This window comes from Typha angustifolia, chromosome 4 (assembly GCF_048772165.1).
Source record: "Typha angustifolia cultivar Huaian chromosome 4, ASM4877216v1, whole genome shotgun sequence".
In the NCBI taxonomy this organism is placed as follows: Eukaryota; Viridiplantae; Streptophyta; class Magnoliopsida; order Poales; family Typhaceae; genus Typha; species Typha angustifolia.
In genome coordinates, this window is record NC_133242.1 from 10,719,657 (window position 1) to 10,740,455 (window position 20,799).

At 36.2% G+C, this 20,799-nt stretch overlaps 3 protein-coding genes across 10 annotated transcripts; 2 read left to right on the top strand and 1 right to left on the bottom strand.

Annotated features, from left to right (window-relative positions):
- The first annotated feature begins 1,887 nt into the window (after window positions 1-1,887).
- LOC140758761 (pentatricopeptide repeat-containing protein At1g28690, mitochondrial) lies at window positions 1,888-4,269 on the top strand. Of its 8 annotated transcripts, none has more exons than XM_073095046.1 (3): window positions 1,888-3,786; window positions 3,875-3,939; window positions 4,137-4,269. In XM_073095046.1, exon 1 carries the CDS (start codon window positions 2,169-2,171, stop codon window positions 3,702-3,704), a length of 1,536 nt encoding a protein of 511 aa, XP_072951147.1. In that variant the 5' UTR covers window positions 1,888-2,168; the 3' UTR covers window positions 3,705-3,786; window positions 3,875-3,939; window positions 4,137-4,269. The 8 variants fall into 8 exon arrangements, with proteins under 8 accessions (XP_072951147.1, XP_072951144.1, XP_072951146.1 ...); XM_073095043.1 differs by having other exon boundaries at window positions 1,888-3,790; window positions 4,132-4,265; XM_073095045.1 differs by having other exon boundaries at window positions 4,132-4,265.
- Window positions 4,270-4,308: 39 nt separating this feature from the next.
- LOC140758764 (cytochrome b6-f complex iron-sulfur subunit, chloroplastic) lies at window positions 4,309-7,467 on the top strand. Its single transcript, XM_073095049.1, has 5 exons — window positions 4,309-4,466; window positions 4,674-4,915; window positions 6,035-6,152; window positions 6,599-6,781; window positions 7,161-7,467. Exons 1-5 carry the CDS (start codon window positions 4,425-4,427, stop codon window positions 7,260-7,262), a joined length of 687 nt encoding a protein of 228 aa, XP_072951150.1. The 5' UTR covers window positions 4,309-4,424; the 3' UTR covers window positions 7,263-7,467.
- Window positions 7,468-11,161: 3,694 nt separating this feature from the next.
- On the bottom strand, window positions 11,162-16,651 carry LOC140758570 (equilibrative nucleotide transporter 3-like). The gene is made up of 10 exons (XM_073094766.1): window positions 16,235-16,651; window positions 15,296-15,358; window positions 15,096-15,200; window positions 13,424-13,579; window positions 13,172-13,315; window positions 12,921-13,026; window positions 12,486-12,658; window positions 12,236-12,396; window positions 11,638-11,896; window positions 11,162-11,551 (listed from the first exon to the last, which is right to left on the bottom strand). The coding sequence occupies exons 2-10, from the start codon at window positions 15,335-15,337 to the stop codon at window positions 11,444-11,446; spliced, it is 1,254 nt and encodes a 417-aa protein (XP_072950867.1). The 5' UTR covers window positions 15,338-15,358; window positions 16,235-16,651; the 3' UTR covers window positions 11,162-11,443.
- Between the last annotated feature and the right edge of the window lie 4,148 nt (window positions 16,652-20,799).

Below are 20,799 nucleotides of genomic sequence, written 5' to 3' on the forward strand. Positions count from 1 at the left end.
AGCATTGGTTTTGTCCAACTCCAATTATTTTATTGCATCTATTAATACTATTAGAAGATGGAATGGGGGGAGAAAAAAATAAAGAAAAAGAAAGAAGGCACCTCAACCAATTCCTCCTTTGCATCTCACTTCTTTTATGGATTCTCTACTGCATGGATGCAAGAGAAAGACTAAAGCTAATTGTGGCCTAGGGGCCGAAGGGCAAGGATGAGGAACTCTCCATCTCCACTCATTGGGATGGGAAGGGAGGGAGGGGGTCTTTAACTTTTCCTCCTCCTTTAAGTCTTTATGTCCCTTGTGTAATTCTTTTCTCCTTCTTTTGTGTGTGGGTTCTATTAACATCATCCTCCTGATCACCTCTGAGGGATGGATGGACTTAGAGGTTTTGGCAGATGAATTGGTGGCAGGGCAAGATCTGGCAGTCAAGTAAAAAGGCAAAGGGGGTATGCACGCTGGGAATGATACAAATGGTGGTAGTGGTGGTGGTGCTATTATTAGTGTAGGAGTTGAAGGCAAGGTGATCATGGCTAAGTCTATTAGAGGTTGGCATATGAGTGCATGGGGGGTGCAAGCTCTCACGCCTTTCTCCCCATGCAGATAGCATAATTATTGTCCTACACCTTTTGTCTACACCATCAATTGGTCCCCATATAGTTGCCCTACTAATGAATGAGGCAGAGAGAGAGAGAGAAGGGAACTTGGAGAGGCCCAAAAGATCTGTAGGGCTAAAACAGGCCCATGAAATAGTTCCTTTTTTTTGGCCAAATAGTTTATCAAAATTCAAAAGTTGAAAACTAGAGTGGCATGAGAACAAGACATGCTCTAATATAGAGGTGGCATCTCTTTAGGTCATTAGTATAAAAACTAGTTCATTAGTTTTTAGACTTTTAAATATGTTTGGGTTTAGTTCAATCGGATTCAGATTATAAATGGGTTTGTCTAACCCAATCAAGTTGCATTCGTTTGTGACCCGACCCATTAGCATATTTATGATATGATAATTCTATTATGATCAATATAATTTGTTTATGATCCAAACACACTATTCTTATATATCCTCTAGGGTTTTGCTTCGTATTATATTTATTACTGCCCTACCCTTGTGCTAAACGGTCGTCATCATATTCCTACTCATGTTATTTATCCAGCCACCATAACACAACTCTAAATGAAAGACCAACATGAGCAAAAATATTAACCCTTCCTCTCTTTTTATCTTCTCACCAGAAGTTTAGGAATCATAGTGTCTTGATATGGAGATGAGACTGACTTATTACTTGAAAAGCTATATTATATTATTATGACATCTATAAAGTAAAATTTTGTTTCTCATATTACAGTTCAAATCCATAGATGAAGTTTCTTTAAATTACACATTAAAAATAACATTATTTCGTTCATTTGAGATAACCAAAGCTACCCTTAAAATCAGAAATTATTTGGCTAATAAATAGTGCTGGTTAAAGGGGGCTCATATAGATATTATATAAGATTCCAACAATATCTATTTAACTAGAACATCATTAAATTCTAATTAAAAATTAAAACCTATTTGGGTCTCATGGCTTATATACTGATCCATGATCCATTTGGGCTCGAACTAGGTTTGGTGGGCCAAAGCCTATATGAGATCGTTCAGGCCCGGTTCACCTAGTAATATAAATTCATGAAAAAGTTTTTTTTTTTTTTTTTTGCATGTATAACCTTAAATAATCCCTTATTTGCATATATGCTGCCTCATTTGTATATGTTATGCAAAAAAAAAAAAAAGACCTTATGAACTTTAGAATATGTTATGCATATATTTGAGGGACCTACATGCTAATACCAGCTTTAGACTGGTATATAAGTAAATACGAAATTATAAACCTTATGAAAACGTTAGGTGTTTAATAAAAATAGCATTGATAATCTCCAATAGATGAAGTGAAAATTATTTATAAATCACTTTGAATTTTCGAAAAAAAAACCATGTTGGATAATTTTTCATAAATATTTTCATAAAACCTCCTAAACTATACCCGATTTAAGATAATATTGTAACCTAAAAAAATTTAGGGGTGTCTGTGAAAATTGAATATAATTCAGGGGTGTCAACGTAATTAATTCTAAATTAATATATGAATTTGAAAGTTGACATACTTCGATCGCAAACGAGAAGATGAAAGATGGTGCGAATTCTAAAGCACCTCTCCCTCCCAACCAAAACCAACTACTTCCCGAACTACCCCCATATCTTCCATAGTCTACCTTCAATTCTTCAGCACTTCATCGACTCCAATTCCCCCTCCAGAGGCCAAACCCTCCATGCTCAAATCCTCAAGTCCGGTTTCGAGCCCAATACCAACGTATCGATCAAGCTCCTCATCCTCCACCTTAAATGCGGCTCCTTGCTCAATGCGCGCAATGTGTTCGATAGAATGCCGACCCCAACTCTTTCCGCTTATAACTACATACTTGCTGGCTATGTCAAAGCAGGACTCGCTGAAGAATCGCTGGAAATTGTCCGACAACTCACATTTTGTAATGGAAGACCAGATGGTTTCACCTTGTCGATGGTCCTGAAGTTGTCTGCAGTGTTGGTTTCCCTAAATCTAGCGAGACAGGTTCATGCACACATTGTCAGATTGGCGTTTGAGCCAGATGATGTGCTCTTCGCTGTGTTGATCGACTCGTATGTGAAGAATGCCAAGGTGGGCTATGCCAGGAGTGTCTTTTCTATGATGCCAGAGAAGAGTCTCGTGTGTTCGACTGCCTTGATAGTTGGGTATATGAATGAAGAGTTATTTAGAGATGCTGAAGAAATTTTTGATAAGATGGTAGACAAGGATACAGTTGTTTTTAATGCTATGATTGAAGGGTACAGCAGAACGTTGGACACTGCTGGAAATTCACTTGAAGTCTATAAGATGATGCAGAGGCTAAGTTTTCGACCTACAATTTCAACTACTGTTAGTGTGCTTGGAGCTTGCTCTCTCTTGTCATCACTGGAAATTGGAGAACAGGTGCACTGCCAAACCATCAAGACCAATCTCTCTTCTCACATAAAATCTGCGACTGCACTGGTCGACATGTATTCCAAGTGTGGAAGAGTTGAGGATGGAAGAAAGATCTTTGACCGCATGGCGGAGAGGAATGTCATTTCTTGGACGTCAATGATTGATGGGTATGGGAAAAATGGATTTCCACATGATGCTATCAAACTTTTTAACGAGATGAAGAGTTTTCAGAATGTTAAGCCCAATCATGCAACATTCTTGAGTGCTTTATCAGCTTGTGGGCATGCTGGATTAGTGTCAAAAGGCCAGGAGATTTTCCAAAGCATGGAGATGGATTACGTGCTTAAGCCGCGAATGGAACACTATGCTTGCATGGTAGACCTCTTGGGGCGAATGGGAAATCTAGAAGAGGCTTACAACTTCATCAAAAGGATGCCTGAGAAGGCGAACATCGATGTATGGGCAGCACTCCTTGGAGCATCAAGGCTTCATGGCAATGTGGAGATGGCAAACACTGCAGCTAAAGAGGTGTTTGAGTTGAGCAGAAATGGAAGACCAGGGGCTTACATGGCCTTCTCTAACACTCTTGCAGCAGCTGGGAAATGGGAAGGTGTCCATGAAGTGAGGGAGTTGATGAAGGAGAGAGGAGTCTCCAAAAATACTGGTCATAGCTGGGTTGGAACAGAAATTGGCAATTCAGTTTGACGTAAAACTGCTTGGAAAGGATAGATAATTATTTTCTGCATGAAAGTAGTACGCTTGAAGCAATGAGCTCAAGATCATTGATGTAGGTAATGCAGAATAAACCCAATGAATCAGTTACAATATGATAGAAGATTAGTGTGGACTAATGGGATCACCAAATTTTGCTTCAGGAGTAGGGAAGATCAACAAGAGATCCTCTGTAATTTATCAAAGTTGGTTGCCAAGATGTCCACAGGTAATTGTTTAGATTCCACTCATTAATCAACTTGCCATTCTAAAACAACTCTTAGATTTGTTTTGCTTGGGTTTAATAGTTGTCACATCCAAAATGGTTATTGTACCAGATTTTTTTTGAAAATATTGGAAAATGTTCTCTTTCTGGTTTTGTGGTAATCCATTGCCTTTTCTTATCTATAAAAAAATTTAGTCTAGAAGGACTGCAAAAATACAATAGCCCACAGGTTAAATTGGGCGGAGTCATTGGGTTTGGATCAAACTGGGTGGAGAGTCATTGCCAAACGCAAATTGGTAAGCCCAACTCCATGGTGGTGACGTGGCAAATGGCTTCCACAATCTCAAACGTGTGGCTGTCTGAACCCAATCACTTCCCGTCAAGCGAAATCCTCCATCCAACCCAATTATCCCATCCCTCCACCTCACAGTTTAAAAGAAACTCATCTCTAAGCTTGTGGAAGAGGTAAGCAGCTCCATTTCACCACCATGGCTTCCGCAGCTCTCTCCACCGCTGCCAACCCTTCTCAGGTAAGTGCAAAAGATCCCATCTTTTCTTCTTCAATCTTCTTCTACTTCCCTAAATCTAGTATAGTAGCTCTATTCTTCTGCCAGTTGACAGTTTTAGGCATTCCTCTAGCTTTAAAATGGGGAGAAATACATGAAAGAGATGATTTTGGAAGGGAATCCGATGCTTAATCTGTCGAATTCTTATTGTGATTGTTCTATGTTTGGCAGCTTTGTGCTGGTAAAAATGGCTTATTTTCGCCTTCCCGAGCTCTTATGGGGAAGTCAATTAAAGGTCTGGGACTTGGAAAGGAAAAGAGAGGGAGGATTACTTGCCAGGCAACTAGTATTCCAGCGGACCGGGTGCCCGATATGGGAAAGAGGGAGCTTATGAATCTTCTGCTGCTGGGAGCTCTGTCTCTGCCCACTGCAGGGATGTTGGTCCCCTATGCCTCCTTCTTTGTTCCTCCAGGGTTAGAACAATGAACTTTTCTTGTCTTTTTGCTTGTAGATTTGGGTACTTGTGTGTTATGCTAGTTGATTTGTTTATGCTCTTCACTCCTTGCATTATATAATATAGAATTTTCACAAATTAAAGAATTGGATTCCTGCTAACACTTGATCTTTGATCTGTTGAAACTTGTGGGATCTTATATGAGGCTCAATATGTTTCAAAATTTTCCTGTAGATTGGTTAGAATGTTTATCAGATCCGCCATTGATTCATGTAGAAATCTAACTTAATTCTCCATTTGGAGGAATATCCCCCATGTCGAAAGTGAAAATGCGTTGTTAATTGCTGGAAGATTAAGTTTTTTTAGTTAAGTATGTAAATTAGGTCTTATTTGCATATTATTTGCACTTTTGTTTTCATTCTATTTTAGAGACAGTAGTGGTGATGAATGATCTCTCGCGCTCCCCTCCTTTTATATATATCTATGCTTCCATGCATGTGTGTGCATGCATGCGTATATGTGTGTCCATTCATGATGAATCATGTACAGACTTCCTCATACACAGCGAATATTATTAAACTTGGAAATATTATTATGTAATCATGTAGTACCATGATCTTGGTTACATCCACTGCTTATAGTCTCATAATTTCAGTCCCGATACTTATGCTTAGTGTGTGATAATATTCTCTACAGTACGGGAGGAGCTGGTAGTGGAACTTAATTCTCCATTTGGAAGAATATCCCCCATGTCGAAAGTGAAAATGCGTTGTTAATTGCTATTACTGATAGATTAAGTTTTTTAGTTAATTATGTAAATTAGGTCTTATTTGCATATTATTTGCACTTTTGTTTTCATTTTATTTTGCAGACAGTAGTGGTGATGAATGATCTCTCGCTCTCCCCTCCTTTTATATATATCTATGCTTCCATGCATGTGTGTGCGTGCATGCGTATATGTGTGTGTCCATTCATGATGAATCATGTACAGACTTCCTCATACACAGCGAATATAATTAAACTTGGAAATATTATTATGTAATCATGTAGTACCATGATCTTGGTTACATCCACTGCTTATAATCTCATAATTTCAGTCCCGATACTTATGCTTAGTGTGTGATAATATTCTCTACAGTACGGGAGGAGCTGGTAGTGGAACTTATGCAAAAGATGCACTAGGAAATGACGTTGTTGCAGCCGAATGGCTTAAGGCTCATGGACCTAATGATAGAACACTTACTCAAGGATTGAAGGTAGGCTATCTATACAGTTACATTTTTTTTCCCATTTTGCTATGGTTTATTGGATACAAGTGCTATTATATGATTGTCGGGTCAATAACAGGAAGAACATGAGCATCTCATGTAATAGTATAAAATCCGAAAATTGAGCTCCAAAATATCCCTGTACCCTACAATCTCATGAAATCCACTATCTAGTCTTTTATGCTACTACAAGCTCGTTTAACTAAAACATGAGATTGTACGACTCCAATGCTATGTGCATCTTTCTGCATTTTTAACCATCATTGCAAAATCTAGTTGTGGATACCATTGAAAGTTTTAGTCAATCAAAACTACTGATGTTGCTATTAAGCTCAAGTACAGAATTCTTATCATCTTTCGAGTTTTGTCGTTATTTTCTGAGGGGAACTTAAGATTTACTCTTCTTGATAGATGGAATTTCTTAACTCCTGCAGGGAGATCCTACCTATCTAGTTGTGGAGAGCGACAGAACTCTCGCAACATATGGTATCAATGCTGTCTGCACACACCTTGGTTGTGTCGTACCGTGGAATGCTGCTGAGAACAAATTTATCTGCCCTTGTCATGGATCACAATACAACAACCAAGGAAGGGTTGTGAGGGGACCTGCACCTCTGGTAAGGCCTCAAGTTTCTTTTGCCTTCTTTTGTTTAGCTTATTAAGTCACCATTAGCTTCGCACTTCTCCATCTCTAGTTATTATTTATTAATGCACTAGACACTTCATTTCAAATTGGGTACGATATGATCGCTTTCTTAACCTTTCAGATTTGAGTTATAGAGAGTTCTCTTTCTCAATGTCTTCAATTATCGGGATTCTCTTTTGTTCGTACTCATGCTTACTTTCCTTCGTATGGAATCCTGTGTTCCTGTAAAAGATTTTCAACTGTGCTATTAATCTAAAACTGATGTTAAACAATGTTACTCTTTTCTTGTTATCTTGTAATCTTTTGCCCCTTTTGTAATACACTAATTGACCCCTTTACTATCTAAACAGTCCTTGGCTTTAGCTCATGCTGACATTGACGACGGCAAGGTGCTATTTGTACCCTGGGTTGAAACTGATTTCAGAACAGGTGATGCACCATGGTGGTCTTAAACTCCCATTACAAGTTCAACATCCATGTCCAGTTCACAGCTTTGTTCCTCTCATCCTGGAAGAGCCCGGTTTCATGTTATTACTACACTGGAAAATTGTATCACTTTGTATGAAAGAAACAGCTGCTACTTTCTCATTACATATGCTATGAGGAATCAAATTGAGTTTCCTGCTATATATACTATCAGTATATGAGTTACTATTACAGATGCCTCTAGTTCTAGTGGTCTTATTCTTCATTCAATTCCATTTATCATAAAAAGGTGTTCTTTTTGCAAATATTCATAAACAACAAGCTCTGGTTTGGGTTTTGCAAATATGTCCATAGGAATCGATGTACAAATATTTAAAAGTGAATGCCATAAAATTCCTATTATTTTCAGACAAAACCAAGATCATATTATAAATCACAATTAACGATTACTCTCCACGCCATCTTTTGCATTAATAACAAAATCCCAATCACTTAGCCTCGTTCCCAAACCGGTCGTTGCCGGTGACTCCCTCCCCCGCCCAAACGTACTCCCCGCCGCCACCCGCCGGGTATACGTACGCAGAGCCCGGATCCCTCATTGCACCTCCACCTACCGGTGGCTCGTAGACGGGGCCGCCAAGTCCGACCGGCACGTGGCTTCCTCCATAGGGCTGCAAGTATTGGACCGGAGCCGGTACGTAGTAAACCGGGACCGGCTGGGCCACGTAGTAAACCGGGTTCGGATCATCCGCAACATAACCCGGTCCGATTCGCTCAACGGGGAGATCGAGCCGATTCAGGTCCATGCGGTCCGCGCTATCGTGCGCCGGCTGCGAGGCGCGGTCGTCGGAGACGGCGTCAAGGCCGAAGAGATAGTCGGGGACCTCGGAGGAGACGACGGAGGAGGCCTCGGATCGGCCGCGATCGATGGATCCGGTGCCGTTGAGGGCATCGAGGAACCACTGGTCGCCGTCGCGGGCGAAGGGAGCGGAGGCGGGGGAGAAGAGGAAGAGGCGGAGGCGGGGAGATCTGGTGGTGGTGGTGGTGGAGGAGGAGGAGGAGGATGAGAGGCGATCGAGCTCCTCCATCATGATCTCGACGTCGTCATCGGAGGTGAGGGAGATGAGGGCGTCGAGGTCCTCGTGGGGGAGCTGGTACTTGAGCGCCGGGGGAGCGTTGGTGGAGTTGAATAGTGTCGGGGAGAGCCGCGCAAGAAGGGAGAGGAGGGAGGAGAAGGAGACGTCTCGGGGGACGGAGACGATGCGGGTCTCCCCGCCGACGTAGCGAAGCTGGCGGTCGTGAGGGCGCGGCACGATGCGGCCGCCAAAGCTGCACATGAGGCGCACGTGCGCGGCGGAGGCGGAGGTCATCGCGCCGAGGCGGAGGAGGGGATTCCAGAGGATGCCCCCTCCCTGTGGCCTGTGGGCTCTGTGGAATGATGAGAGAGAGAGAGAGAGAGAGAGAGTACGAACATGCGGATGTTAAGGCGGGGGGTTAAGAGAACTTTTCGACTCAGACCCTGAATTTTCTCTATTTACAAATAGAACCTTGCTCTTTTCATAATAAAATAGTGTGTTAATTGCAAATCTCCCTAAAGATAATAGATATCCTTCTTCGGACAGCTTCGTAGGGGTATATCAGTAAATAACTTAAAAGATAATGAATGGTAGATGATTGAACGATGATATAATCAAGTTGGTGAGAAATCGCTTATCATCTTATATTAAAAAAAAGGAATTATTTATCTATTTGATAATGATTGAAGGATTCAAAAGCTGCTTCTGTCATGCGTGGGACATTGTGACATGGAGATAAGATTATAATTTTTGTAATAAGGAGCATAAACTATATGAACATAGTATTATAATAAAAAAAATTATAATCAATCAATTCTAGTAGAGTTGGTAGGTACCTTTCCGATGACCAAGGTGGTCATAGGTTTAACTTCAACCCAAATAATATTATGGAGAAATTATTTGGTGGTCGATGGTTTGGTGGCTTCGCTTAATTTGGTTGATGGCTCATACGATTAGTTTGAAGGAATAGCTTGACAATGCAATGAATTGGAGCAATTATTTAGTAATGTATATAGCTTAAAGCCTAGACTAGATAGTTAAAAGCTTGGTAGAGACACTTATAAAAAGTAAATAAATAAAATTATTAAATACTAATCCCAATATGGACAGATAATTTAATAGAAGGATTTAATAGGGTGCAGTAATGGCTTAAATTAAGCTAAAGCACAAATTAATTCAATTTTGAGTTCCACATTCTGACTTATTGGAATAGAGTTTATTTCCCTGCTAGGAATGTAAAAATCATCAAACAGAGGGACCTATTTGATAATTTTAAATAGTTAAAGGGGACCCTTCTATTTGACAACAAGGTACCAAGTGGGTAGAAGGGGTCCAGCTGTCACAAGAGATGGACGGCAATCTGTGTGCGTGGTTGTGGGGCCTACCTCGCCTGTGACATTATCGTGCGTTCTGACGTGCCCGTAGCTTGCTTGAGAAAACTACAAGAAACTAATGCGATAGTTAATTAGATAATGTATAATTTGTATGAAATAATACAGTTATAATTATTATTATTTATTTGAGATTATAGTTATTATTTATTAGTTGTTTTATGTCGCATATTTCTCCAAAAAAAAAAAAGAAAAAAAATAGGTTCATGTAGCATAATTTAACTTGGAGTATAATTTATTAAACAATACTACGTCTTTTGGTTTTATTATCGTATATATTCTACAGTCAAATCCTGCAATTAAATTTACTACTCTAACAGCAGTTAAATTAACCGAATAGAAAATATTCTATTATTTTTAAAAATAAAATAAATAAGTAAAACCTAAATTTACCTCCCCTTTTTGACTTAAATCTAATTCTCTGTTTATATTTTCACTTTGATCTAAAAAAGACTTATTCAATAGTATTACATTCTTTTCATATCTATAGTTATCTTAATTTATCTACCAATAAAGTGTTTTGGAGGTAGTTTACGCCAAAACACAACGGTCAAAGGATAATATATATATATATATATATAGCGGGGAGAAAATGATAATAAAAATAAAATATAGGGTATTTTTTATAGCTTTTTCTTTATTTTATTCTAGTGTTAATTACACTCACACTCTCTTAACTATACTCGATTTTGTTAGGAGAGAGTAAGAGAAGAGAGTATAAGGAGATAAGATGCTAAGATATTTAATATTTTAATTTATTTTTTAGAATTAATAATATTATAATATATTAATTAGGGGTATAGTTGGTCATTATGTATTTTTCGTCACTGGCTTTACCTGTATCCCTTAACCCAAAATTTAGAGGTAACATTTCCTAAAAAAGTTTAGAGGGTATTCGTAAAAATCAGATATAATTTACAGGGAGTGTCGACATAATTAACCCTTTATTCTATTACTCTGGTTACACCACTAATTAAAAAAATAATTAACTTCAAACATTCATTGTTATGTAGATTTTCATGGAGACCCCCTAAATTTTTTAAGGTTATAATGTCACTCCTAAATATTGAAATTTCAATGTTGACCCGAGACAAAAGAGAGTAAGGAGAGAGAAAGAGAAGATATTTAATATTTTGATTTATTTTTTAAAATTAATAATATTATGATATATTAATTAGGGGTATAGTTAGTTATTATGTATTTTTCATCACTAGCTTTACTTGTTTCACTCAACCCAAAATTTAGAGATAACATTTTAACCTAAAAAAGTTTAGGAGGTCTCCGTAAAAACTAGATATAATTCAGGAGGGGTGTCGACATAATTAACCCTTTATTCTATTACACTGGTTACACCACTAATTAAAAAATGATGCTAATAAGTAACTTCAGACATCCATTGTTCTATAGATTTGAGAAGAAAAAGAAAAGGGAAGGTTCATGAGAGAAAGATGAAATACTAACTCATTGACATAAATATTTTCTTGAAACTTGAATTTGCTCAATTTCAATTATTCAGACTTGAACTATTGACACTTCACAAGGTTACAGCTCTGTTATTCCAGCAAATAATGGTGCTGTTCAGCGAAGCGTAGATTTGATACTTTCTATCAAATTGCAGAAGAACAAGACTAAGGATCAAGAAGAACCAGGCAACACAATAACATAAGCAGAATTTACATGCAAAGAAAAGATTTAAAAGAAATTCGCAACTGGTCTCGAAGAATAGCTACTCATTCAGCATCACCAGCCTTTGCCGATCAGCCACAGCCAATCAAGCGTGACGCCTGAGAATATACCCGCTAAAAGGCACATCACAAGCAAATTTCCTAGAGCATTTTGCTCAGGTCCCTGGAACAAGCAAACACAGTTCATTGTTCAGATTTCAGACTGTAAAAGTGGCCTGTGCAATTTAAATGATCAAGACAGTCACTTACCTTGTATCCTTTTGGTGCTGCAGTAAGAATGCAGACAGTAAGATAACCATTGCTCAATCCTAGGATTGATGTCAACATAATCATCCATCCCTGGTCTCCGTATTTAGCCGTGAAATAGAATGCTGGAATGAGCAAGAAACGTGAAAGGGTCACAACCGTGAGGCACTTTCGAGATGTCAACTTGAGCCGTTCTATGAGAGGTATATATCTCCCAATGAGATCCCACACATTATACATGGCAATCAAGACAAGCGCATACCTGAATGGCACACAAAATCCAGAACATAGAACATCAATAATTTTGAAATAGTATAGCTCCTTCCACCATATTATTCATGTAAGATTAATTAAGCGAAAGACAGTGCAGAATTATAGTAATGCTATATTATACACCCAGAAGCTTCAATGCAATCATGAGTTACTAATGAATTCAACGATAACGATCATCTGTGCAGTGAGATACAACAAGATCATTTATCAATCTGCACACCAAGACATCAGCAAGATCTATCATTATGTTTAAACAATACATTCCCTATCGACTATCAGAAACTAAATCATGTTGATAAAATGAGGAATGCAAGAAATGAGAGCTTACCACGAGCCCAAACTGTGGGATCCCGTATCTTCAGACAAAAATCCAGGGAAAATAGATAGTGTTAAAATATATATCAGAAACACATCAATCGCATAGTCTATGTTCTCTAAAAACAATTGTTTGTTGGTTAAACGTTCTGGAAGTTTTGGATCCTCCTCAGCCTGCACTATTTAGAAAAAAAATTAGGAACCAATTCTATAAAAAAAAAAACTGTTTATAAAAACTGCAAAACCATCAGGGAGAAACTGACTCCATCTTGACTTCTTTGGATGCCGCCTGCAGCAAGGTCAGCAGCAACTGTCATAGATCCTTCAGAAGCGGCTTTTGAGCGGTAGTACTTGACAATTGGTAGCTTGGGGAAGATGAGTGCATATAGAAGAACGCATAGCAGCTCAAAAAATGATGATATTGAAAAGAACATCACTGCAGGAAGTAATGCAAAGTGACTTACTACAGAGTTCAAAGTGATTCTAAAAAATTTGCTAAATCTTATTGCCATAACAGAAAGATGAAGATATGAACACATTTGAATATTGTAATCCAATCAGCATACATTTCGTGACATAGTAATAGTCGATATGACACCACAGAAGATTGTATTTCATTTCTTAAGTATCAAGCATATAGTAAGGTAATCAACAAATATATAACCTATGTGTATATTAGCATAATATGTTTCACATACTGGCTCCCTTGCGCAGACCATCTTGGGAGTTCTCAAAAGCTGCTTTTGTAATCAACCTCAAAGCAGAGGTGAGTGCACCCGATGCAGCTAAGCCAGCCAAGAAGGACTGCAGATAGACAAGAAAAAAATGGAGGACAAAGTCAAAATTACTACTAAAGGTACTGCCAGGCTAAACCAAAAAAGGTTAGCTTACGGACACAGAAAACTAATAAAATAAAAGGTAAAATATTAGTAAACCACCAACAAAGTACCTGAATAAACTCTGGACACATTAAGGAGAGATCACCAACCATGCCCCCTTGAACATGAGCATCAGCTACTCCAAATGCCCCGCTGACGATGCATACACCAACAAAGACTCCAATTCCTCCTCTTCCAGAAGTAGCGACATCCAACTGCAAAATAGACACAGCACGGACTTGATTGATTTAATTAAATTTGTTAAGGTATTTAAAGAGATTAGGAAATTCAGAACAAGTCATGAGGAGGAAAGTTACACTTACAATTATTAATGCCAATGAGGCTAAGAAGAAGAGAGTGTAGCCAGTTAGGTTGCGGACTCTAGTGTTAATCTTTGCTTCACGATATGCTAATATAGCAATAGATCCAAGGGCAAAAGGTTGATATACAAGAGTAAGTACTCTAGTTGGGTGGTACTTCTGCAGTAAGAAGGAACATCACCAATTTATTCATTAAAGGTTGCATAAGATAATTAATGGTAGCTATATTCTATTTCATAAAAACAATTTCTGCTTTGAATAGAAGTAATTTCACTTAAACACATTTATATCAAAAGGAAAAAGGTTGACGAACAAAAGTAAATACTTTAGTTGGGCAGTACTCCTGCATTAAGAACATTGGCTATTTGTTTATCAATGACTGCATAAGAAAATTAACAGTAGCTCTACTTCATAAGGAAAATTTTTAAATGATGTAATTTCTTGACAACCTCTATGTCTGATTATTGATTAAAGAGTTGGTCACCTAGATAGCAACCCGTATTGTCAATTAGAGTTCCCGGTATTTGTACATAACAAACTCAAAATAGCAATTAATCCTAGAGGATGACCGCTGAGAGGACTGAGAAACATATAAACTAAAATGCATTTGAATCAGAAACTAAATATAGATTACTGTAACAGATAACTAGTTGTTATGAATTAACAAGTTTCAAAATCATATGATTTAATCCACAACACATGATTCTTCAGATTTCTTTGCAATTCAAGGCACTACTAACTTTGTACATAGACAAATATATATTCCAGAAAATATAGGCAAAAAGGAAAGCTCTCTAGAATATTTTATCATTACCTTATTATTAGCTCCATGAACCTATGTGACTGTAAGATAAGATGAAAAACTTCCAATATTGACAATTATCAAGGAAGCAGATTTAGTGATGCACTATTTGACAATCAGCCAAAATGCTTTATTTAGCGAACTTAGAAATTGCTTCATGTGACTATGTAATGTCATTCAAAGAGGACTAAAAGTAGCCACGAGCACAGTAGATTAACTAAATGTCAAATAGGTAGATTGCAGCTTTGAGGGTTTAATGTGGAAGAAGTGATAGGCAAACTCAATACTCAAATGTGATTTCACAACAACAGGAAATGGATATAAAATATTTAAAAAGTACTCGATGCATCAAATCCATACTAAATATAATTATCTAATGTAAAAAGAAAAAAGGATAGTATCCCAGTTTCACCTAACAAATTATGGAAGTTATCAGCTGTGGCATCTAGCATTCAGATATTCTGGAGTCTTAACATAATACCTATAGGGATAGAGCATTCAGGTTGTCACTTGTCAAAGTGAAACCAGTTTCAAAAATGAATGTGTCAAAGTCCAATTAGAGGAGACAATATTTTGTCAAAACATTTCTTGGACATATATACAGTTCTTTATCACTGAAAATAACTTTATCCCAATGGGAGGAAGCCTGATACTAGTTGGAGAAGAAAAACCTACAACAGTCCATGACAGAATAAAAAAGCCTCATCAGCGGAAAACTCACTGTCTCAATGTTTTAGGGGAAGATAAAAACGAAAACTTTCTGCTGCAGCTAGCACATATCAGAAGAAATTATAAGGAGAAAAGCGATTAAAATATAGTCAAATAATGATAATTCTGCAAAGTGACGTAAAAAGATGGTAACCAAGCACATACAGGGAACAGGTAGACATAATAATCTTCAATGGTTAACATGCTATTCCACGAGAAAAGGCATCCATTTCCTAGAAGCCAGCAGACGATCATCGCAAAGAACTTCCCCTGTTTAAATGCATAAAAACAGATGGTAATTTCTAAGAGGAACTGCAAAAAATAATGAATAAACTACATATGTTGGCGAACAGAGAGATTAAAACCTCATGTCGAACTACTTCCCCATTGTCTAACTGGTAACTCATCACTAGTTCGCCTTAACAAACCTGAAGTAGTCAGAACATTTTGTCAAAAAACAAACCTGAAGTAAAATAAAATAACAATGCATAATTTGTGAGTAGAATTAAAAAGGAATAATAGACACCATCAGCCAACCAACTTCTGAGTTGTGACATTGGATAGATCAACAATTTCATCCACGACTCACCCTCCAAAACAGACTTTGTAATCTCAAAGTTAACATACTGGAATGCTAACGAGCTCAGTAGCATCTGATAGTATATAACTTATAGAGAAAATGAAAAAGAAACAATTTTATCACGAAACTCTGAAACATCCTATATGGTCAAATGAATGAAATCTGAAGCATAAAAAATCTGGACACCTATTCATTTCAAGTGCCCGACCCTTCTCTGTCTGGTTAGTCTTCCCTTTCTCAAAGAGTGAGAAAGCAAGAGCCAGGTTCGGCAATCAAAGGTTGTTTATCATGAAAGAAAGAATAGTGAAGATTTCGCAGATCACAAAATGGAAAAATAGCCTAGGACCCATCTAAATCTTCTTTAAGTAGCCTAAGACCAGCACTTAAAATGGGTATAATGACTTCTACTCTCGCTGAAACTGGAATTGAAAACCCATGAAGATAATGGATGGACCAGAGAAGGAACCGCAGCAAGTAGAAAAGCAAAAGCAAAATTTTCTTTTTTATCTTCCCTTACGTCGCCGATCAATATCACGAACAACCTGATAGCCTTCTGACAATGATTCAAAATACAGAACCAGAGAGAGAGAGAGAGAGAGAGAGAGAGAGAGGGAATTTTTATCATTTCAAATGCATCACTACGCCTAATGATGTCTTACTTCACAAGAAAGAAACAATCTTTATCCACAGAACAGAGTCTACCAAGAACAGAGGGGATACTCACAGAGAAGAGCCAATATATCTCAACCTCGACCACCGCGAGATAGCACGAAGAAAACTAAGAACCCAACCCGTTCCAAACGGACAAAATCGAAAGACCCAAGTGGGAAAGGCCAAAGCTTTCGCTAGTGGAAAAGGAGGAGCATACTTTTGGATCGTATGGAAGGGAGGGGAGGTGAAGATTCCGTGGGGGTTGCAATGAATGACGTGGGATTCAGGAATCTGTCTTTAATCCTTAAATCTCCTTTTCTTTTCTCTGACCGATGATGAGATTAAAAAGGCGATGCCTTTTGAATTAGGATTTGGGGATGAGAAAACGGAGGCTTTTAAATAGAAAGTAATGGGTGGCGAAGGTTGCAGGTCAAAGAACCAATAAAGAGAAGAGCAATGGAAAGACGAAAGAGGCGATCTTTTGATAGCGGCGGCCGATCCGATTCACGAGAGAAACGCCAAATTTATTAGCCCAACTTGGTTGGAGGGAGGATTGCTTATCCCATTAATGGGCCAGTAATTATTGGAGAATCTCCTCTCTTTTTCCTTCTTCTTTTACGTGCTAATTCTTCAATTATTCTATTTTCTCTCTCAAACTTCATGCACTTCTTTGTTTTCTAAGGACTGAAATCTATAGATTAATAATCACCAAAGCAGTCTACCTCTCGACCCAAACATTCTCCAAAGTAATAGTTTTTAATCCATCAGACCTTCCCTGCTATTAAAACAGACATCATTCCTTTTTTCCATAGTCGTCAAAAGATAGATTCTATTAGGAATATAAAACACTTCCACTAAAAATAACTTTTTTTAAATGATATTATTATGTATAGATGAGACATATAATAAAGTGGTAAACACTGGATAGAACGAGGAGATATGGGTGATCTCAATCAATTATGGCATATATAATAAGTAGCTAAAGCTAGTTAACGATGCTCTATCTTTCTTTGTTTGGTATTATAATTAATTAATTTACTTGATTGATGTCGCACAGCATATTTTAATATTTCTTTGAGAGATGGTTTTGACCCTACTACCAAACGAGGATAAAGGTAGTCAAACTCCACACTCTTTGTATTATTATTATTATTATTATTATTATCGAGGTTCCTATTTTTGCTTTTTTAATGCAAAACAAGGCTTGGAGTAAGGCCCAAACTTGTTAAAAATGAATGGATAAGCCCAGCCCGATTTAGTAACGAGCGACACGAGCAAGCCCTTTGCCTACCTAGCTTGGCCCGAAAGCCCGACCATTATGCTTGACGCAACCTAACCTTTTACTCACTTGATTATGTAGTATTTTGCAACCTATAAAATGTTTTAGAAGAAAGAGCGTATCCTAATAAGGCTATTGGAAAAATTTAGCAAAAATACAATATTGTTTGGTTTCTTGTATCTAAAAATATAGGTGTATTAAGATATACATGCTTCTCTAGATATATATAGTTAAATAAATAATTTGTTTCGTTTGGTTTTATTTCATAATGCCTTATTTGTTAAACACATATTTTATTAGTTATATTTTATAGAAAATTTTATAAATCACACATCATGTTTTACCTATTTCGTGATTCACACTTCGTTTTTTAAGATTTTGTTATCTAACTCTTACTTTTCTCATATAATTTTTATTTAACATCCTAAGTTAACTTGAACGACACCGGCAAAGAAATATTTTATTATAATATACAAAAATTTTAAATTACCTATATTTCCTTCGCCCTTTCCTTCCTATTTTTCTCCATCATTCTCATCACATCATTATGCCAAAGCTGAAGTTTTTGATTCTCAAATTGGAGGCGATTGAGATGCTCAGCTCGTTTCATCTTTTTCGATGAACCACCGGCCATAGTAAGGATAGGTAGAAGAGGAGAAGGGAGAGAAAAAGAAGAGGAGGAGGAGGAGGAAGGAGAAGGGAAGGGGGGAGACAAGCGAAGGTGATGGCAACAGTGATGACAAGAGATGGTTGGAGAAGATGAAAGAAGATGGTGAAAGGATAAAGATGATGGGAGAGGGCGGTGAAGGTATTTAGTAATTTATTTAATATAGTTACTTAAAATAATGTCATAGTGTTAAATAAAAATTATAGGAAAAAAAAATGAAGGATCAGGTTATAAAATCCTCAAAAATAAAATGTGAATAATAAACTAGGTAAAATATAGGGTGTGATTCATAAAGTGTTTAATTAAAGAAGAATATAAGAAAGGAGAGGAAAGATGCGTTAGAAAAGAAAGGAAGACGACGAGTCAAATTGGGATGGATATATATAGTCTTTTGATATCCATTTGATCTAAGTATACACCAAAAGACTACATCTGAGTCTAATTAACTTTTTAAAGTATTATTTTTCAGATTTAATGCACCATATGAAATAATAGTTTTAAATTAGATATTGCATCTACACTCTCAACCATACAATTCAACTATGTTTTTATCTCTATTATTATTATTCATACTTTATATGCCTCAAAAATACTTTAAAGTTAGCATTCCTAATGACATTATAGATGAATTAAACTATATTTTGGATTCTTTTAATCTTTTATTTTCGGAAGTAGCAATTCTCTATTTTATTGGCTCTTGTTTAGTTAAAAGTAACTCATGGTGGCTGCTTTTAATCAAATTTCCAAACTTTAAAAACATTTTAAATAGGTTAGATATTAAAGTGACACATTTGTCCATATTTTGCAGCCAATCTTGAAAACAGTGCACTCCTCAAGAAATCTTATGATAGACTAATAACTCAATCTGTGCCAAAGCTCCAATCCTTCCCCAGAAATATAAGCTATAAATATAAATGTGGAGATCTCTTAGCAACCTAATAATCAATCAAAACATAGTGAATGTAAGTAAAAAATGAATAAATTATAGGGAAATTTACGTATAACACCATGTCTTTTAATAAAATTATGATTTACATCTTATATTTTTACTATTTATAAGTACTATGATTTAGCGAATATGTGTAGAAAACACCGTACCGTTAGATCAGTTAGTTAAACTTAACTAAACTTCTGAGTTAAATTAACTAAACCTCTGAGTTAAAAAAATGAATACAAATTTAAATATAGGTAGAAAAATTCGGATATTGGTACGAAAATCAATTAGATATAATTTGTATCGGATATCAGTTTATCTACGTACTTTAAAATGATTTATAATTTAAATTTACTTATTTAATCGGTGAATACTAATATTATTACTAATGATGTGTTTTAATTATTTATAAAGATTGATTTTATTAAATTAATATATATTTGATATATAAAAATTTATTTTTTCACTAAAAATATTTTCTTTTAATTATCTCCAAAAGAATGTCATTGTTTGTTACATGTGTTTAAAAACTAATTATCTAATTAAAAATTATTTGATTCATATCTGAAGATTTAGTTAGAATATAATTTTAAATTTTACAATCTGTCTAATTTATACTCAGATTGAAAATATAAACTAGGATGTAAGATGAGCACTATCCAATCAGTATCCAATAAAGATGCATCTCCTTTCCGATAATATAAGCTTTATTATTTTAAAAATAACTTATTAAATTAATATTTTAATTTGTGATTCATATAGATTCTTATGCGCTGACGTGGCAAGACAGAAGCTGATGATACATGAGACATACGATGATGTGGCAATAGTGGATAGGACGAGGAAACATAGGTGATCTCTACTAATCATTACTTATTAGTGCGTGCTAATTAAGCTACTAAACAAAGCTCTATGTTTTCTATGGCAGTGTACGATTAATTTATTTACTTATCTGATACCACATAGCAGCATAATGTAGTATTACTTTCGCATTTTTCTTTGATGAAAATTTAATATTGCTTCTAAATATGCTCTTTTGACCCCCTATGAAATGAGACAAAAGTGGTCAAATTCTATATGATATTATTATTTTTTTAATAAAATAATATTATGTTAAAATTATTTTATTTTACCAGGTCCCTTGCTTTCTTTTTAATGCAAAAAAATAATATTTATTTTAAATTTTATATTTATATGCATATATAGATGCGAACCGAGTCAGATCGAATCATATCAAAGGAGATTGAGCTCGATGGTTTGAGTCTAATTATCTTACTTGATTATTTGGTTTAATTATATTTATTTAATTGGTTAAATTTAACCCTGCGTAGTTTCGCAAAAATATTCGTAGAATATTCTACACATATCCAAATAATATCAAAACAGTTGGATAAGGTCGCCAACCTTAAGATCTAGAACTTTCATATTCATAACTTCTCAAGATTCAGAATCTATCTACAACAAAGGGTTAATTCGAGAAGATAAGGAAGACTGGTTTTGTTGGTTTGTTAGGGTTTTAATTTAATTATTAGTTTGTTAAGATTTGTTTGGATTTGTTTAACATAGTTGATGAGTCCCTAGGGTGAGCCTCTATATATATATAGAGGAAACCCTAATTAGAGAAATATCCGTTTAGCCATTAGAGAGCTATCAAGCTAGGATCTAAGTTTTAGAACTGTTGCCGATCGGATTAAGCTGGTTTGTAACAATATATACTCTTTAAAAAGTTTTTATATATAGACTTTTTGAAACTCTTTA